This window comes from Vicia villosa, linkage group LG2 (genome assembly GCF_029867415.1).
Source record: "Vicia villosa cultivar HV-30 ecotype Madison, WI linkage group LG2, Vvil1.0, whole genome shotgun sequence".
Taxonomy (NCBI): Eukaryota; Viridiplantae; Streptophyta; class Magnoliopsida; order Fabales; family Fabaceae; genus Vicia; species Vicia villosa.
The window spans coordinates 219,227,690-219,244,192 of NC_081181.1; the positions used below are offsets into that span (position 1 = coordinate 219,227,690).

The following is a 16,503-nucleotide window of genomic DNA, read 5'->3' on the forward strand; positions in this document are numbered from 1 at the left end:
GATTACATAGATCACATTACATAAGATTAAAGTTACATATTGTTAAACACAGGTAGGTTAGGATGAGACAACATTTTGATAACGTCGGTCCCCGATCTTTGAAGTTTCGCATCCAACTCGATCGGACCCTTCGAAGAAAAGCGGTCGATAGTTGTCCACAAAACCGCTAAATCGTCGTCGTTCTTGACCTCAAATGGGGTGAACTCAACGTCTCCGCCGTTGTTAAGCGATGGCGAGCGGTACTCAAGCTTGACAACCTTCCGATTTTCCGGATATTGCAATAGCGTGTTGAGCGATGTTATCAATTCCGCAAACGGCGTGTCGCGCGAGAAGCGGATTTGGAACGACATCGGGTAGCCACTGGTGAAGTAGACGAATGCTAGGTGGGGGTAGGTTTGTGTCATTTGTGTTTTATGGTGTGAAGAGGATGAAGAAGAGTGTGTTGTATATATAGACTTATTGGAGTAATAATGGCCCAACAAACCTTATGTGATTCCGGCAAAGTAATGCGGTTGATGTCGGGAAGACGGTATCGACCGCATTCATCAAAGCATTATCCCGGTTGGTAACAATGACACTTGGCATAACCTTTTGATCAACCAACAAAGACTTGCATATTCCCAAAACCCATGTAAAGTTATCTTCTTTTTCACATTCAAAAAAAGCAAATCTGATCGAAAATGTCTTGTCCATCGAGGTCACACCGACAATCTCTAGAAGCGGAAGCCTATACTTGTTGGCCTTGTACGTCGAATCCATCACAAGAACGGTTGGAAATATGTTGAACAATTTGATACTTTCGGGATGAGTCCAAAAAATATCACGCACCGTAACTTTGTCCTCAGACGTTCGGAAGCTTGACACGTATTGGTTATCGCCTAATAGTTTCAAAAGTTGTTGCATTTCCGACCGAGGGCCCATTTTCAAGACTTTAAGATTGTGTCGTTGATTGTAAACTTGCTTGATATTTGAAACGCTATCCGGTTTTTTTCGCTTCAAATCAACAAGTATGTTTCTCGGCGCCACTTTGACTATCGATAAATCCGAAATAACATTCTTCTCTTCGCGGGACAAACGACACGCCGTTGGATGCCCGTGTAACTTGGCATCCAAGGCATGATTATGAATTCCACAAATGAAGCTTAAACGCCACAAATCATCAACCCTCCGAGTCACGCGCAACTTAAACAGACACCCACACTTTCTCGATCCCGTGTCTTCGTGTTTTAACACCCGGTTTGTTGGTACATACCTCCCACCCTCTCGCAATTCAAAACGACAAAAGCTTTCTGTCTACTATTTCCATTGTCAGACCTTAAAATAACAATGCCAAATCCAAGTTTACTAGCTTCGCTACGAACCCAATCAAACGATTGTTCACGACAAGTGAAGCTCCAATCAGTTGTAAATTGTTGTCGTACATCTACCGCATCGATCATGGATTTAACGTCGCTAACCGGATCGTTATTAACGTTGACATCTTCCGGAACTACTACGTCATCTTCGACAATGTTGTCCGGATGCACCATACCTAACATATGCAAAAATTAACAAAATTGGCCAAAACTGTTTTTTTTACTGCCAAGCATGATTTCGGAAGTACATTTCCGAAATTTGTTAGGTAACTTATTTCGGAAATGAACTTCCGAACCATCGCAGATTTCATCACAGATTTCATCAATCAATGTAATAAAATATGGAATGAAATGAGTGATGTTTACCTCAAATTGTAGCTTTCTATGCTCCCTCTAACGTGATCAACGGTTTGAAACTTGATTTTGAGACAACAAATGGTTTGATTTTGATGGAAGTTTTGGAGAGGGTCTGAGTTTGTTTTGGAGAAAAATGATGAAATAATGAAGGAGAGAAAATGGTATATGAACACTTTATTTCGGAAATGAACTTCTGAAATAATACCTGAATGTAAAAAACAACGTATTTTATAAATTTTCATGCATTTCGAAGATGCATTTCCGAAGTCTGAAAAAAATCTAAAAAAAAATTACTTTGAAGATACATCTCCGAAGTAGGGGCAAATTGGAGTTTTCGCTAGAGATCAGTCCCATAGATAAAAAGGTGGATAAAGAAATTTTGTTGTATTTAATCTCGACTATTCTTTACTTAACTAAATAACCTTCCATTAAATTTTAATTCATTACTTGCCGTATTCTACTAATAGTTCAATAGTATATTTTTAAGTGTAGATATTTTTTTCTTTTCATTTTACCCTTCCTTTTATTAAAAAAAAAATCTTTTCTTTTTGGAATAAAAAACAATCTATAGTTTCATCCCTTAAAAAAAATAAAAACCTTTCCACATACCAAATCCTCCACTTAACCAAAAAATTTAACGTAACAATCACTCAATAAATGATTTAGGTAGACCATCCTACCCACTTCCCCCAAACATTTCCACCTTAACAAAACCGCTAATCCAAATTCCAAAAAGGACAAAATCGTAAACCCAGCACAAACCCATTCCCAATAACGATTACCCACGTCGCCCCCAATCACTAAACAACGTTCGTTGGCAAAACAAAGAGAGAAAGAAACTTTTTCAAACGGAGAGAGAGAGAAAGAGAGAGAAACAGAAACAAACACTGAAACAACACTCATTTCAATTTCTTTCTCTCTCCTCTTCTCCTTCTCCGGTTTCGCTTTCTCTCTCCTCGTCGATCCCAAATCTATCAAGGTTAGGGTTCCGTTTTCTCATGTTCCTCCTTTTTCAATTCTTATCAGCTTGACTATTGTTGTTTTAATTTTTGATTTCCCTTGTTGTTTGATTATTTAATTTAATTTTTCCCTTTTCATTTTTTTTTTCTTTTCAATTTGGTGAATACATGATTATTATCTGAGATATATGATTCTGATCGTAGATCGGCTTGAAGCTTTCGTTTCCTAAAATTTTCCTTTTTTTTTTTCAAAAAGTTTTATTTTTTGAATAAATATTTAAAGGATTTTGAGTTTTGAGGTTGAGGGGAAAATTGGGGATTTTTGGTTATACATGCAGATTTACGTAGGGGTTGGTTACCTTATTGATTTTGTTATAATTTTTTTTTTTTTTTGAATTTTCGGTGCTGGGACTCAATAACATGTTTGCAGCATATTGATTTTATTATTGTTTTTTCTGTGTTTATGTTTCGATGTTTTGGTCGAGCTTTTTTGTCTTCATGTTATTCAACTGGGAAATGACATGTTTTTTTAAATGTTTTCTCCTTTTGTTGAAATTAATTTTTTCAAATGATTTTGATTTTAATGTTGTTTGGTGTAATAAGGTTCTGACGATTGTAAGAATAGTCTTTTATTTTATTTGATCTGATAAGGGTTGTGATTTATATGATGAATAAAAAGTATGTGGATACTTCTTTGTTTTCTGTTATTAATAGCGTCTTGGGCTTGTTTTCTTGTGTTCATTGATATCTTTTATGTTGTGTGTAGCGAGTGATAGGATTATTGTGTATTGGGTTGCGTTTTTGTGCTTTCTAATGAATTGTTTGATGTGTTTGATTTAATCAGCGAACATCCACTTATTGTATAAGTTTGATATGTTTTTGTTGAAGGAAGGGGTTCTGTATTAGTTTTTGAAAAGTTTACTGGATATTATTCTCCTGACTAATTTTGCTATCTTGTTTATTTGAGGTATTAGTTTATGAAAGAGTTTCATTCCTCTATTGTTTTGTGTGTGCACTTTCTCTAGAATCAAGTTGACTCCAGGAACTGGGAGTTATCTGTGTATGTGCGCTTTCTCTAGAATCATGTTTTAACTCTTGGAACTGGGAGTTATCTGTGTATGTGCGCTTTCTCTAGAATCAAGTTTTGACTCCAGAAACTGGTAGTTATCTGTGTATGTGAGCTTTTGCATAGGCATGCTGAATCAGAACACAATTTATCTGTTCTTTCCTGTTCAAGAGCTCATGTTTTGACCCAAGCTTCATTTGGCCCATGCATAGATACTTATCTGGAAATGATGCTGATTTTGCTATATACTTTAAGTGGCTGATATGTGTAATTGGACGTTTATATGCTCAAAAAGATTTGTAATTAATTTCGTGACTTATTTATATTTGGATGGTTTAGTACTTAATTTTTCGTTGGTGCAGAAAAGTTGAAATAAGATGGACCATGACCAGACTGGATGCGAAGCTGCCCCTGAAGGTCCTATGCTGTGCGTCAACAACTGTGGATTTTTTGGAAGTGCAGCTACCATGAACATGTGTTCCAAGTGCCACAAAGACATGATGCTGAAACAGGAGCAGGCCACGCTTGCAGCATCTTCCATTGGGAACATTATGAATGGTTCCTCAAGCAGCAGTGGAGTTGAACCTGCTATCGCCACCAATGTGGAAATCTCAGTTGATTCAGTGGAGCCCAAAACCATCTCTGCACAACCGTTAGTTGCTTCCGGCTCAGAGGAGAGTTTGGAGAAGAAGCCCAAGGATGGTCCCAAGCGGTGCACCAACTGCAATAAGCGGGTTGGCTTAACAGGATTTAATTGTCGATGCGGTAACCTTTTCTGTGCTGTACATCGCTACTCAGACAAGCATGATTGTCCATTTGATTACCGCACTGCCGGACGGGATGCGATAGCCAAAGCAAACCCGGTTGTCAAAGCTGAGAAGCTTGACAAAATATAGATCTGGTGTCTTAAAAGTTTAATGTCTCGAGCTGCTGTTATGCTCTTTGTCATCATGGGATGATCCGAGTTTCCTGCATATTTTATTGATGTTGTTATTATATTTTTATATGTGATGGGGGACTTGGAGTATTATCTCTGCAGTTTGAGAGACTGCTTATTTCATGTGATTGGCGAAAATATATGCCCCAGTGTTTTTTAAGTCTTTAAATCTCTGCTAGTTTGGTGGAAGTTGGTGGTGTAAGCATTATAAGGCTTTTATTTTGTTCCCTATCTATATCTCTGTAATAGTACATGTCAAAATGGTATGTGCAATTGACAGTTGATTTATGAAGGATCCATAGACATGAGTAGATTGTATATTATTATGGTTTTTATGGCTATCTTTGAATTTCTCTTGTTAACAATGTTTTGCAATTGCTTGGCTTCACAATTTCTAAAGTTGGGTAGAGCTTCAAGAAACCAAAAAGAAAACTGGTAATATATCTTAAACACTACGGCGAGGGCGTGTACACGTATTAAAAGTAGTTGCTAATTGCAAAAGCAAAATTGAGCAAGCATATTTCAAAAGCAAAATTGAGGAAGTATATGTTTGGAATTGCCCAACATATAAACAACAGTCAAGTATTGTTCCATTAAGTGAAATCAGCTTTATAGATTTGTTTTCAATATCTTAATATCTTTTCTTACAGTCTTTCTAGTTTTTTCATTTCCTCTAATTGTTTCACTTCTCTTCAGCCTTTTTTGAATTTACAAATCTTACAAGTACATGCCCAAACCATCTAGTCTATTTTAACTACAACATCTGCCACTGAATTTACAAATCATAGTAAAATTAAAGCTTCCAGTTGTAGATTCTGTCTTCAAACACCTTGATGTTGCATATGAGTTGAAATTATATACTCACTTCAACATTGCCCTAAACCTACCAAATCAAATGAAAGTTAGTTTCTATTAAGTATACAACTAATAATCAAAATCATCGTTCACCACCATAATCAAACGCACACTCAGTATTCAACTATAACTTCATTTCCACTCTACACACTATCAATAGTGAGTCTTAACCTAGAAAACAAACCAACATCCATTGCCAAGAATATTCAAAAACCAGAAAACCACAAGTTTATCCCTTAAGAACATAATAACTTTCATATCAAACTTCACTTATTCTTACACTTTTAAAATGAAAAACATCATTCTTTAAAAATTCAAATCAGCTCCTATCTTTAATCTATATTGGACTTGTTCTCTTCAATAGAATACCAGATAAGCCATTACAAATAATCACATTTCCACTCTACAACAAATGCTTTAGAATCACACAGAAAAAGAGCTAGACTCAGCCTCAAGATACTTGCAAATCCTCTCCATAACATCCCTACTCTTAGCACTATTCTGAAGAAACCTATCAGCACACCTCTGCTCAACTTTCTCCGCCATAGAAGCCAAAGCCGACAACGGCTTAATCCGAATCCGCGTCTCCTGCTTACAAACAGTCCATTCATTCGGATTCTCCGGATGCGGATCATACCGAGTATTCTCCTCCACTTCAATAAACTTCTCCATACTAATATTCCTATAACTAAGCATCATCGATCGCGATTTCGCATCCACCACAGTCGATTCAACACAGTGGCAGATATCTTCGCCGATAATTCTCCGGACTAGCCACGGACAACGGACGGTTATCGCGCGCGTCGCGTAAAGCTTCCCGGAGGATGAATCGAGGTTTGTGCTCAATGTGTTTACATCTAGAATGTGTGAGAGAACGCGTTTGTTTTCTGGATCGGTGAATTTTCGCCAAGAAGCCGAGGTTACTCGTTCCCATGGATGCTTGTAAACGTGTTCTTGTTTGTATGCTTTCACCATTGTTATGCTGGTAAATTGATTAACCTAATGGAAGATGAGTTGACTCAGAAATGGAATTAACAGTTGAATTAAAGGATTACTGAGAGATTAGAGAGATGACTCGATGGATCGAGAAGAATCAGATGGAATGGAAGCGTACCGGATATGAAATTGAGAACGTGCTGAGGATTGAGGTGGTGGTGGCCGGCTGGCCGTAAGAGGAGGTCGGTTGTTTTGTGATACCGCTTTCTACTGCATCTCTTGCCGCCGCAGATTTTCCAGTGGTTTGTTTGGTTAAGACAACTTAGACAAGCAGTGAGAGGAAATCGATGTAAGGAAAAGAAAAGTTTTCTTTTGCAAGAAAAGAAAAGATTTAATAGAATTTTTATAATTTAACAATATAAAAATATTTATGCTTTGTGCCTATCATGGACCCAATAATGCATAGGCTCAATTGTCACCATTGTGAAAATTTTACTTTGTGCCCTACAATTATATTCATATTCTAAAATTTGGATTAAAATATCTTATATAAATAATACATATTTTAAAATTTTTACTTTTCAGAAAAAATTCTGAAACACAAAAAAATATATAGGGCCAACAAAATCTAATATTTTACTAGAATAATTTGGTAAAAACGCTCTATTTAAATGGGTGACATGTATAAAATGGGGGTGGAAAAATAAATTTGGTAAAATTTGGTAAAAACGAGTAACCTCAGCTTCATGGCGAAAATTCACCGATCCAGAAAACAAACGGTGATAGTTAATTTATCAAAAGAGAGAAAGTGTTGTTTAAAATGATAGTTAATTATTATCGCACGCTTTTTAAAAAATATACTTTACATTTTAGGCTACGGTTATAAACCGTTGCGTAAGTCTAGGATTATTTAAAAAAATAAATCACATAATGGGCCATAATGAGCCGCCCCTACGTTTTCCAAGCTTGAATGTTCAAGGTAACCTCCGTCATCTCCATATGACCACTAATCATGGAGAATTTATTTTTCCACCCCCATTTTATACATGTCACCCATTTAAATAGAGCGTTTTTACCAAATTATTCTAGTAAAATATTAGATTTTTTAAAATTTTCGGTACCGTACCAGAAATTTCATATAAATATCGAAAGTTTTGTTGGATTTATCAATTTACCGTGCCTGATGCTATATATCGGAAATTTAAAATTTCCCGTACCAAATATTTCAAATTTCCAGTATGTAGCAACATTTAAAATTAATACCGAAAATTTGAAATATCTGGTATATGAAAAAATATCGGCATTTCAAATTTTCTGTGTGACTTCAGTTCATAAAATTACCAAAATTTTTGAAATTTCCGATAAATGGATACTAGAATATTTTGTAAAAAACAAAGAATTTCCGGTATCGCCCAAAAAAGAGGTACCGGAAATTTACTCTGCGGTACCTGAAATTTGCTTTTTGATGATTTTGGCAACACTAATTTTTTTCCAAAAAAGATAATTTTTTTGAGTAAATAGTGTCATGGGCATTTTGGAAATAATATAAAATGGGGTGGAGGGAAGGGGGGGGGGGGGGTTTGGTGTTGGCAAGATAAGTTCTCCTAATCACGAGTTATAACAATTCATACATCAATTTTGCAACCTCCATGTGACCCTTGAGCTTCCTCTTAACCGTTACAGTGGGCTACTAACTCGCCATCCGACATCTATCAAGGGATGACCTATGTATTCTGCCCGGGCACCTGCACGATCTTGATATACGGTTAGCAACTCGGATCCTTGCTAGTCAAGAAATTTCTTGCTCCTCTTATCCATCATCTCAACCAACACTAAAAAGAGATATTCTGGCTAAGCTAAAAATTTTGGGATGTACATAAGCCCCCCAAGCATAAAGTCTAAAAGGGTGAAATATTTGGATAAAGAATCCTAGAATATATTCCATCCTTAAAATTGTATCCTAGCTCAACATTGATATGTCTAGAAATCGCTCGTAGATCCCGCATGATGATAATGTGTGTTGGTGTGTTACACCAGTAATGATTGTAAATATCTTGTGGGATATCTTCTCTCTTCGTAATGATGTATTTTTATGGGAAAACAAATTTCATTATATTTATGAACAAATACAACTTACCTAGCCGTTTTATAACACTAATAGGATAAATATCAAACGTCTCCTTTCTTGCTATCTATTCCTAAATTTCAAATATTTTTAAATTCACTTTAGAGTTGTCCTTGAAGCTACACGCCTTCAATAGCTTATCACCAACAACTTCAGGTATCCTCGTTTTTTTACCTTAATTTCTTTTTTCTTAGTTTTTTGAAATGGTTGTAAACATGAGTGTGACGATCAGGGAAACGTACCAATTCCTTATAATGCCCAAGAGAGGAGAGAATTTTGGGATTTATGCACCTCTTAGTGACACTGACTCGAAGTCCATCTCACATGGTTTTGTAGAAGTTTTGATGGAGATGAATGAGTCTTATGTTGATTCAGAGGTTGTAAGCTATACTCATAGCACGATCGATGCTAGTGATATTTAAAATTCTGGTACACATATCAGATATCAAACCAGATGTCACGACAATGATATCAGATCAATCACAACAATAAGAACAATTATGCAAGTAAGGTAAACAACTGAAAGTAAATAACACAAATAATTGTTAATCCACCTCGGTGCAACATCACCTACTCTGGGGGACATCCAAGCTAGGGAGGAAATCCACTAAAATAGTATTAGTTTGAATCCTAAGTAAACAACCTCTGGTTTACAATATTCTCACCAAATCACTACCCGTGCTATTTCTATCTAAGACACTCCTAGATATGAGACCCCTCTCACTTCCCTTTTATCACACAACAATGATAACAACTTCAATCAAATAATAGAAGACACACTTCCAAGACACATAATCCACTCTTGCTTAAAAGCATATGAGTGATAGACAAATTACAACTCAAACTCAGTCCAACTCTAATATCAAGGTGATATTAGAGTGGCTCATCACAATAAACAATGATCAAACTAAAACCCTACAAAACTCTTCAATACACACGACTTAGTTGATACATTAGGTTTAGATTGTTCTTTTAAATAGTCTTCCATAAGCATGAGCTTCAGAATCTTCAATCAAATTGATTCAAATCCACAAACTGATTGTCGCATAATTTATGCAAAAAACTTCTCCTTAAAATAAGGAACAAGCATCACATGTTTCCTAAAATGTCTCAACATCTTATTTGTAACACCCCATACATAACTGACTAGTATATTATGCATGAAACGTTAAATTGATACTGAGTACATACAAAAGCTTTAGATATAGAAAGATCCATAATACAATACAACATGAAATTCCAATAAGAATTACAAAACATGTGTCTTCAATGGATCTGCACAGCGGAAAATGAGATTTGACTAGGTCTCCGAGCCATCACCACTTTAAGCCGTCAATCCGAACCTGCTATCTGCCAAAAGCTACTAAACTGCACCTGAAAAAATATAAGTTGATTGGGGTGAGATTACTAAATCTCAGTGAGTCCTCCTATCCTATGGGTCCACTCGGTTCTACAGGGTACATGCATCAACAAAATCGAATCCACCATTGATCCGGGTTTTATCCTCACGTCCGGTACAAGCACGGAGAAAACAAGGAATCATCCACCATTGGACGATTAATGCAGATATACAATTATATAAGCAACCAAGTATGCAAAACCCGCATCCATATACGGGGAATCCAGAAGTACGTTAATACCACTAGACTAAGTTACTAACACACCCTCGGTGGGTTCACCCATGCCTATTTGTCAAGAGACTTACACAAGCACCCTGCAAGAATGATTAAATGGGTTCGCACAAGCCTACATGGCTGCGAGATGACCTTGCCTAAAAGGCGACATCGTCCCATTAACCATCTGTACGCACGTGGTGTTAACAGCAAGTGCAACACGCCGTCTTGACGCATGAGCCCATCCGGATAGGAACCTAATGATGTAGCCTACATGGCATCATTAGAGATGGTTTACCTGTTATGCGTAGGCTTACTTAGCCGCATAACGCCATCATACCGAGCACGCGAGTGTGTATACAGCAAGTGAGTAAACGCCTTCAGGCCCTCACAAGCACACTGCAACGGTAGTTCAGGTATGTGCCTCTAGGATCCATGATCAGGGCAGTCCCACAGACAACTCAAGGACCCACGGTCCGAATCGTAACTTAGTACCGGGTCTACTTCGATTCAGCATACACACACATAAGCAAACGCTAAAGCACGCAAGCAGACAACCCCGATTGTTTAACCGAAACAATGGGCATCAATAGAATGATCATATTCCATCATAATATAGCATTCTCATTTCAGCAAAATATAGCAATTAGAAACAATGAGCTAATTTAGTCCAACTACACACAATTTACATAGTTTCAGTGTCGCACTTTCAACTTAAGGTATGTCAGATATATCGAAAAATATTAATTAAACACCAAAGCCAATTTTCCTAGATAGTACACTTTAATAGCTTTCTAACGGTATATGGTACGCGTCAAACGGGTACACGAAGTGGGAGATATGAATTTTCGAAATTCTGAAAATTCTGCTCAGCATGCAGAGTAACGGGTTACTTCATTTCAAGTAACCGGTTACTTCAGCCCAGAATCCATTTTTTTCACTTTTCGCTCCCAGGTAACCGGTTACCTCATCCAAGTAACCGGTTACTTCACCTGCAGAACCCCAAATTCTGCATTTTAAAGCTTCTAAACCAGTCTCAATGTCCTATAATTGATTCCAAACATCACCTATATCATTTCCACGAATTTAACATGCAACACTGATCAAGATATACCAGTCAATGATTAATCAAAAACAACTAACAATCAACACAATTAACATGTTAGTGACATGAATTTATGATTATCTCTCACAAAATCCCTAACCCCAATTATAACCCTAACATGCAAATTCCCCAAGCCACTATCTAAGGACTCACCTTGGATCAATGGAGCTTTAGATGATGAACATGCTGCAATTGAGCTCCTAACTTGACCAAAATTCCAACTCCAAATTCATCAAACCCGTAATCACTCTTGTACCAACTTTCAGCATCACTGACACAACTTCAAGGTCAGTTTTCTCCTTCGAAACGGAAGCTATGAACACGAACCATAGGTGCAAATCGAAGAGAAATTCGTTAGCTTTCCAATGGGACCAGAATCGTTACGATCGGAGTTACGAGTTGAGAGTTATACCTGTTTTAGTGGAGCTGTATCCATAGTTGCGAAAATGGAACTTGCATCATGAGTTTCTTCCTTCTCTTTGCTTCTATGCTCTCTCTCTAATTCCCTTGCATGGATTCTGATTTGCAAGCCAAACAACTCCCTAAGTTCATGCATCAAAATCTAATGTCCTCTATGTCCACATGCAAGCATTAGATAAGTCCATTATGCCCTCCAACTTAACCTTATTTACAACAATGCCATAAGTTCAATTCTAACCCATCATCTTTGTTTCTAATCACTCCACTAATTCTTCTAATATCCATTCTTTAGATTAATAGGTAATAAGACTAATGACCCCTCTCTAATTATCATTTACTCATTTAAATGATAATTATCGGTGTCAAAAGATTGGGATATTACATTCTCCCCCCCTTAATTAGAATTCGTCCTCGAATTCCTTCTGTTCACCACGAAAACCAACCCCTCATATCTATCCAACCAAGGGAAAGAATGTTACTCACACTCCTGTTTAGACAATTTCACTACTCTGTCTGATGGTCATTCGATACGGAGAAACGCAATCTGCAACAATACTTGCGTCCTACTATACATGATTAGAAACTTTAACTGTCAAGCAACACATCCATTCAGATACTTCGCCTTGACCTACCTTGGGAATTATCCTTCCAAGGTCCTAGGCCTTCGCTGCTCTGTAGTGAATCTCCCAAATTTCTGAAACCCTAGCAATCCACTCTTGTTGGATATCTGCCGTTCAAAATCTGTTGTGTTCACCCTTATCCAACACACTTACTGATTCACTTAGGCTCCTTGAATTACTTCCCATCCAAGCATTCTTGCTACAATAATCCTTTCTATGACGACACTTCAAATTATTCGCTACCAAGGCCCATTCAATGACGTTAAGCATTAGCCGAATTTCTTGGTCCTAACTTCTGGTTTCCAAAGTGTTAGGATGATTGTCCCAAGTTTACCTTTACTTATACAACTGAATCTCCTTACTTAACTCTCGCCTCAGTGCTAGACATATCAGTCATCACCGCAATCCATGATAGCGTAGCATCTTGCAACTATAGCCTCGACATTCGAAAACCTCACACAAGATTCTACTGATGAGAGGCGAAATTCAACAGCTGACCTGTAATCATTTCCCAAGTCTTCCTGCACAATCATAGTGTACAAGGCTTAACCACAAGGAACTTGTGCCAGCTGAATGTCTTCACTAGCCCCCAGCATTCCGGCAATCACGATACTACGTCCAACTCTTGATGCTTACAAGTTCAACTGATGATCTACGAACATCGGATCACACGTCATCCACCAGGTCTCTTCCCAATCTGGTCCACTGTCGGTATCTCTCGTGGTCATGGTGGATCCCCTAGAGAGAACGACAAAACGAAATGCTGCTTCGACAATTTCCCTTAGGAACATACTTTCATCCCAACATAGAATCCTACAAATAGTCCGTTCGTTCCTACCTCTGACTTATCTGATTCTTCCTTGATCCGTTGCGCTACTCTGATTCCAACAAGTCACACACCTTGAAAATTCTCTGAGTCACGTTATATCCATAATTCACTTGGTTTCCATTAATACACAATAATCCCTATTCCACAGTTGTCCAATTACAACACGCGCCAGAACTCCATATACATCCATCATCGACTACTACTCTTCGAAATTGCGTACTCTTCTGAATCAAGCTTCTACTTACTCTGCCATTCCATATAGTTCATCTACCACAACTGGGGCACACGTTTCATCCTCAGGACATTGAAACCCAAATACTCACTGACTTAGAGGTTCGTCCCTGTCACTGACATCCACAACGTACGACTGCTATGTTTTTCATTCCAACAAGTCTTTGTTGCTCAACTGGTATATCGAACCCTTCACGATGTACTGCCGCTCATGACGACTCTAGAGGTTTTACACAACTTCCACCCTACAATACACCTTCATTCTCTTAGCGCAGTATCACATCTGATAACTCGTGCGACTTACTGATATAACAATCTTCCCATAGCCACACTCCATTCACAAAGTCATCTATCGTATGTTCCACCTCTGAATCAGACACTGAACTGACTTCCTCAGCGGCTGCATCCTTCATTGCAGTGCTTCCAACGGTCTAAGTGTAGCCACAATGCAAGAAATTGCACTTTGCAATTTGCACTTCGAACATCTCTCTTATAAATTCCTTAGCAGTTCTCAAACAAAATGTCTATGCTTTACCTATATTCACACTTCTTTGCTCTGAGCATCTACCAATACCCTACCAGACACATCACATCGAGCCGAACCAAGATACATTTCGCCTAGTCTGTCACTAGTCGCCAATGGTATAGGATAGCCGCTCAAAATGTTGACCAGGATATCAGGACCGCACATGAGTCCCACCCTAGACACTCATGCAAAATTTCCAACTTAACACTTCATGAAACGAGAACGTCCCCGAGGTACAATCTGATACTAACCCACGCAATCACGATCACTAAGAGTCTCCATAAGTGTAGTATTGGATCTTGATCCATTTCACCATCGGCTGTCTAGTTATTCCTCTACTATCGAGCGCGACGTATGGATCCTTATCCCACATACCTTATGAGAGTCTGGATCTGTGTCTCACGAGTGCCGAATCAGAATTCTACCTTGAGTTTCAGATCACCTTGTCTCACACATGTCGGAAAAAGATGACTCACGCATCTTTGTGTACGATAGCGATACTGTGGCATTATACCCGTCTGGTAGTACCAACATGGTGGTCTAACTCCGAGGCCATGTATCCAGGTATCTACCTCAGTGGCGTATAATGATCTCCACGCGTATCCTAAAGTCACAACCGACAAGTGTCTGAATAGGCTTCCAATAGGCTCATCGTTCCTCAAATCCTTCGAATCACACTCCTCAGGATGCTAAAACCTGAGAGTGCTACACACCAAGGTTTACTTACTCGGAAAGCCAAAATGCTAAGCACGAAGATTGAAGTTCAACTTCGGGTTACCATGCAGTGCGCGTACCCACTCGTCCCACGCATGCATGAGATTCCAAGGATAATTCATTTCACAGGAATACTATGGTTCCTAACAACCAACACAACTGCGATCATCCTACTGATGTTCCAGATAGATCTTAGTTCTTACTCGCCTGAACACCCAACGCCAAGCGTAGTTCTATGGCTCCACTCGGGGTCAGACGAACAACAACTAACAAGAACTTAGGTTACTGCATCTCACGCTTCTACATCATTTCATATTCCATCTAGTGTAGTTCTAGAACCTAAATATAAAATGATAAGAATAGAAATACATATCCTCTTCTATCGACTGGGTATTCAAGCCTCGCCCAATCGTAAGTTACCACACTCATACATTCCACCAACCTTTACTAGGTAACCACTTTCGTCTAAGATACACCAAGCTGAATCAGGATCCAATACTCCGTCCATCCAATTACTGTCCATACCAGCGTAATCAGAAAGGTCTGACTCCTCTATCCGTGCTTCCAAAGGTTATTCTGTCCTATCCGCTCACCAGCCACACCTAACACCGGCAGCATCATCAGTACTGAATCCTAATAAATCCCAGCTCAACACCTTCGGAGAATCTCACTTACAAGGCCCTATCTCAATCCTTACTGGTTTTCCCTTGCTATTACCAAGACTTAGAGAAAGTTTCACTCCGTCCAATCAAAATCCTGGGGGTTCTGGTTGTCTCAATCCACACCTTGGTAGTTCGGGTATTACTTCTCTGCGTCAAATGCTTCTCTTAAGTCTGTCAACTCCAACATCCCTTCTACTTACGTCGTCCAATAAATCCAGCTTCCATATATAATTCACCACCCAACTAATCCTTGCTACTTGAGTTCACGACACTTACAGGTTTACGAGTCCTCGTGGCGGCTCTGCCGTAATTCTACCGTCCCACACTCAGTCGATGAGTTGATCAAGTTCAACAACTGAATGAGATTTTGGTAAAATCAGGCTAGCAACGCACACATGTGAGGAGGAAAGGAATTGCTAGTGATGTCTCATGGCTCGGCCGAGAATCGACCTGCTCTGATACCAACTGTAACACCCCATACATAACTGACTAGTATATTATGCATGAAACGTTAAATTGATACTGAGTACATACAAAAGCTTTAGATATAGAAAGATCCATAATACAATACAACATGAAATTCCAATAAGAATTACAAAACATGTGTCTTCAATGGATCTGCACAGCGGAAAATGAGATTTGACTAGGTCTCCGAGCCATCACCACTTTAAGCCGTCAATCCGAACCTGCTATCTGCCAAAAGCTACTAAACTGCACCTGAAAAAATATAAGTTGATTGGGGTGAGATTACTAAATCTCAGTGAGTCCTCCTATCCTATGGGTCCACTCGGTTCTACAGGGTACATGCATCAACAAAATCGAATCCACCATTGATCCGGGTTTTATCCTCACGTCCGGTACAAGCACGGAGAAAACAAGGAATCATCCACCATTGGACGATTAATGCAGATATACAATTATATAAGCAACCAAGTATGCAAAACCCGCATCCATATACGGGGAATCCAGAAGTACGTTAATACCACTAGACTAAGTTACTAACACACCCTCGGTGGGTTCACCCATGCCTATTTGTCAAGAGACTTACACAAGCACCCTGCAAGAATGATTAAATGGGTTCGCACAAGCCTACATGGCTGCGAGATGACCTTGCCTAAAAGGCGACATCGTCCCATTAACCATCTGTACGCACGTGGTGTTAACAGCAAGTGCAACACGCCGTCTTGACGCAT

At 38.7% G+C, this 16,503-nt stretch overlaps 2 protein-coding genes across 3 annotated transcripts in view; one reads left to right on the plus strand and one right to left on the minus strand.

Annotated features, from left to right (window-relative positions):
- Nucleotides 1-2,530: 2,530 nt before the first annotated feature.
- On the plus strand, nucleotides 2,531-5,015 carry LOC131653983 (zinc finger A20 and AN1 domain-containing stress-associated protein 8-like). Its single transcript, XM_058924351.1, has 2 exons — nucleotides 2,531-2,691; nucleotides 4,100-5,015. The coding sequence occupies exon 2, from the start codon at nucleotides 4,115-4,117 to the stop codon at nucleotides 4,631-4,633; it is 519 nt and encodes a 172-aa protein (XP_058780334.1). The 5' UTR covers nucleotides 2,531-2,691; nucleotides 4,100-4,114; the 3' UTR covers nucleotides 4,634-5,015.
- A 750-nt stretch (nucleotides 5,016-5,765) lies between these two features.
- The window catches only part of LOC131653982 (uncharacterized), a 40,752-nt gene continuing 30,014 nt past the window's right edge, over nucleotides 5,766-16,503 (minus strand). The window contains exons 1-2 of one of the 2 annotated variants that reach the window (XM_058924349.1): nucleotides 6,644-6,825; nucleotides 5,766-6,528 (exon numbers count right to left, since the gene is read on the minus strand). In XM_058924349.1, the coding sequence (XP_058780332.1) occupies nucleotides 5,953-6,504 (552 nt within the window). In that variant the 5' untranslated portion in view covers nucleotides 6,505-6,528; nucleotides 6,644-6,825 and the 3' untranslated portion in view covers nucleotides 5,766-5,952. Of the gene's footprint in view, nucleotides 6,529-6,643; nucleotides 6,826-16,503 lie in introns of those variants that run through there. The other variant, XM_058924350.1, reaches the window with a different exon arrangement.

Excerpts from the sequence above, each read along its gene's own strand:
- LOC131653983 (XM_058924351.1), top strand. The coding sequence starts at position 4,115 with ATGGACCATGACCAGACTGGATGCGAAGCTGCCCCTGAAGGTCCTATG.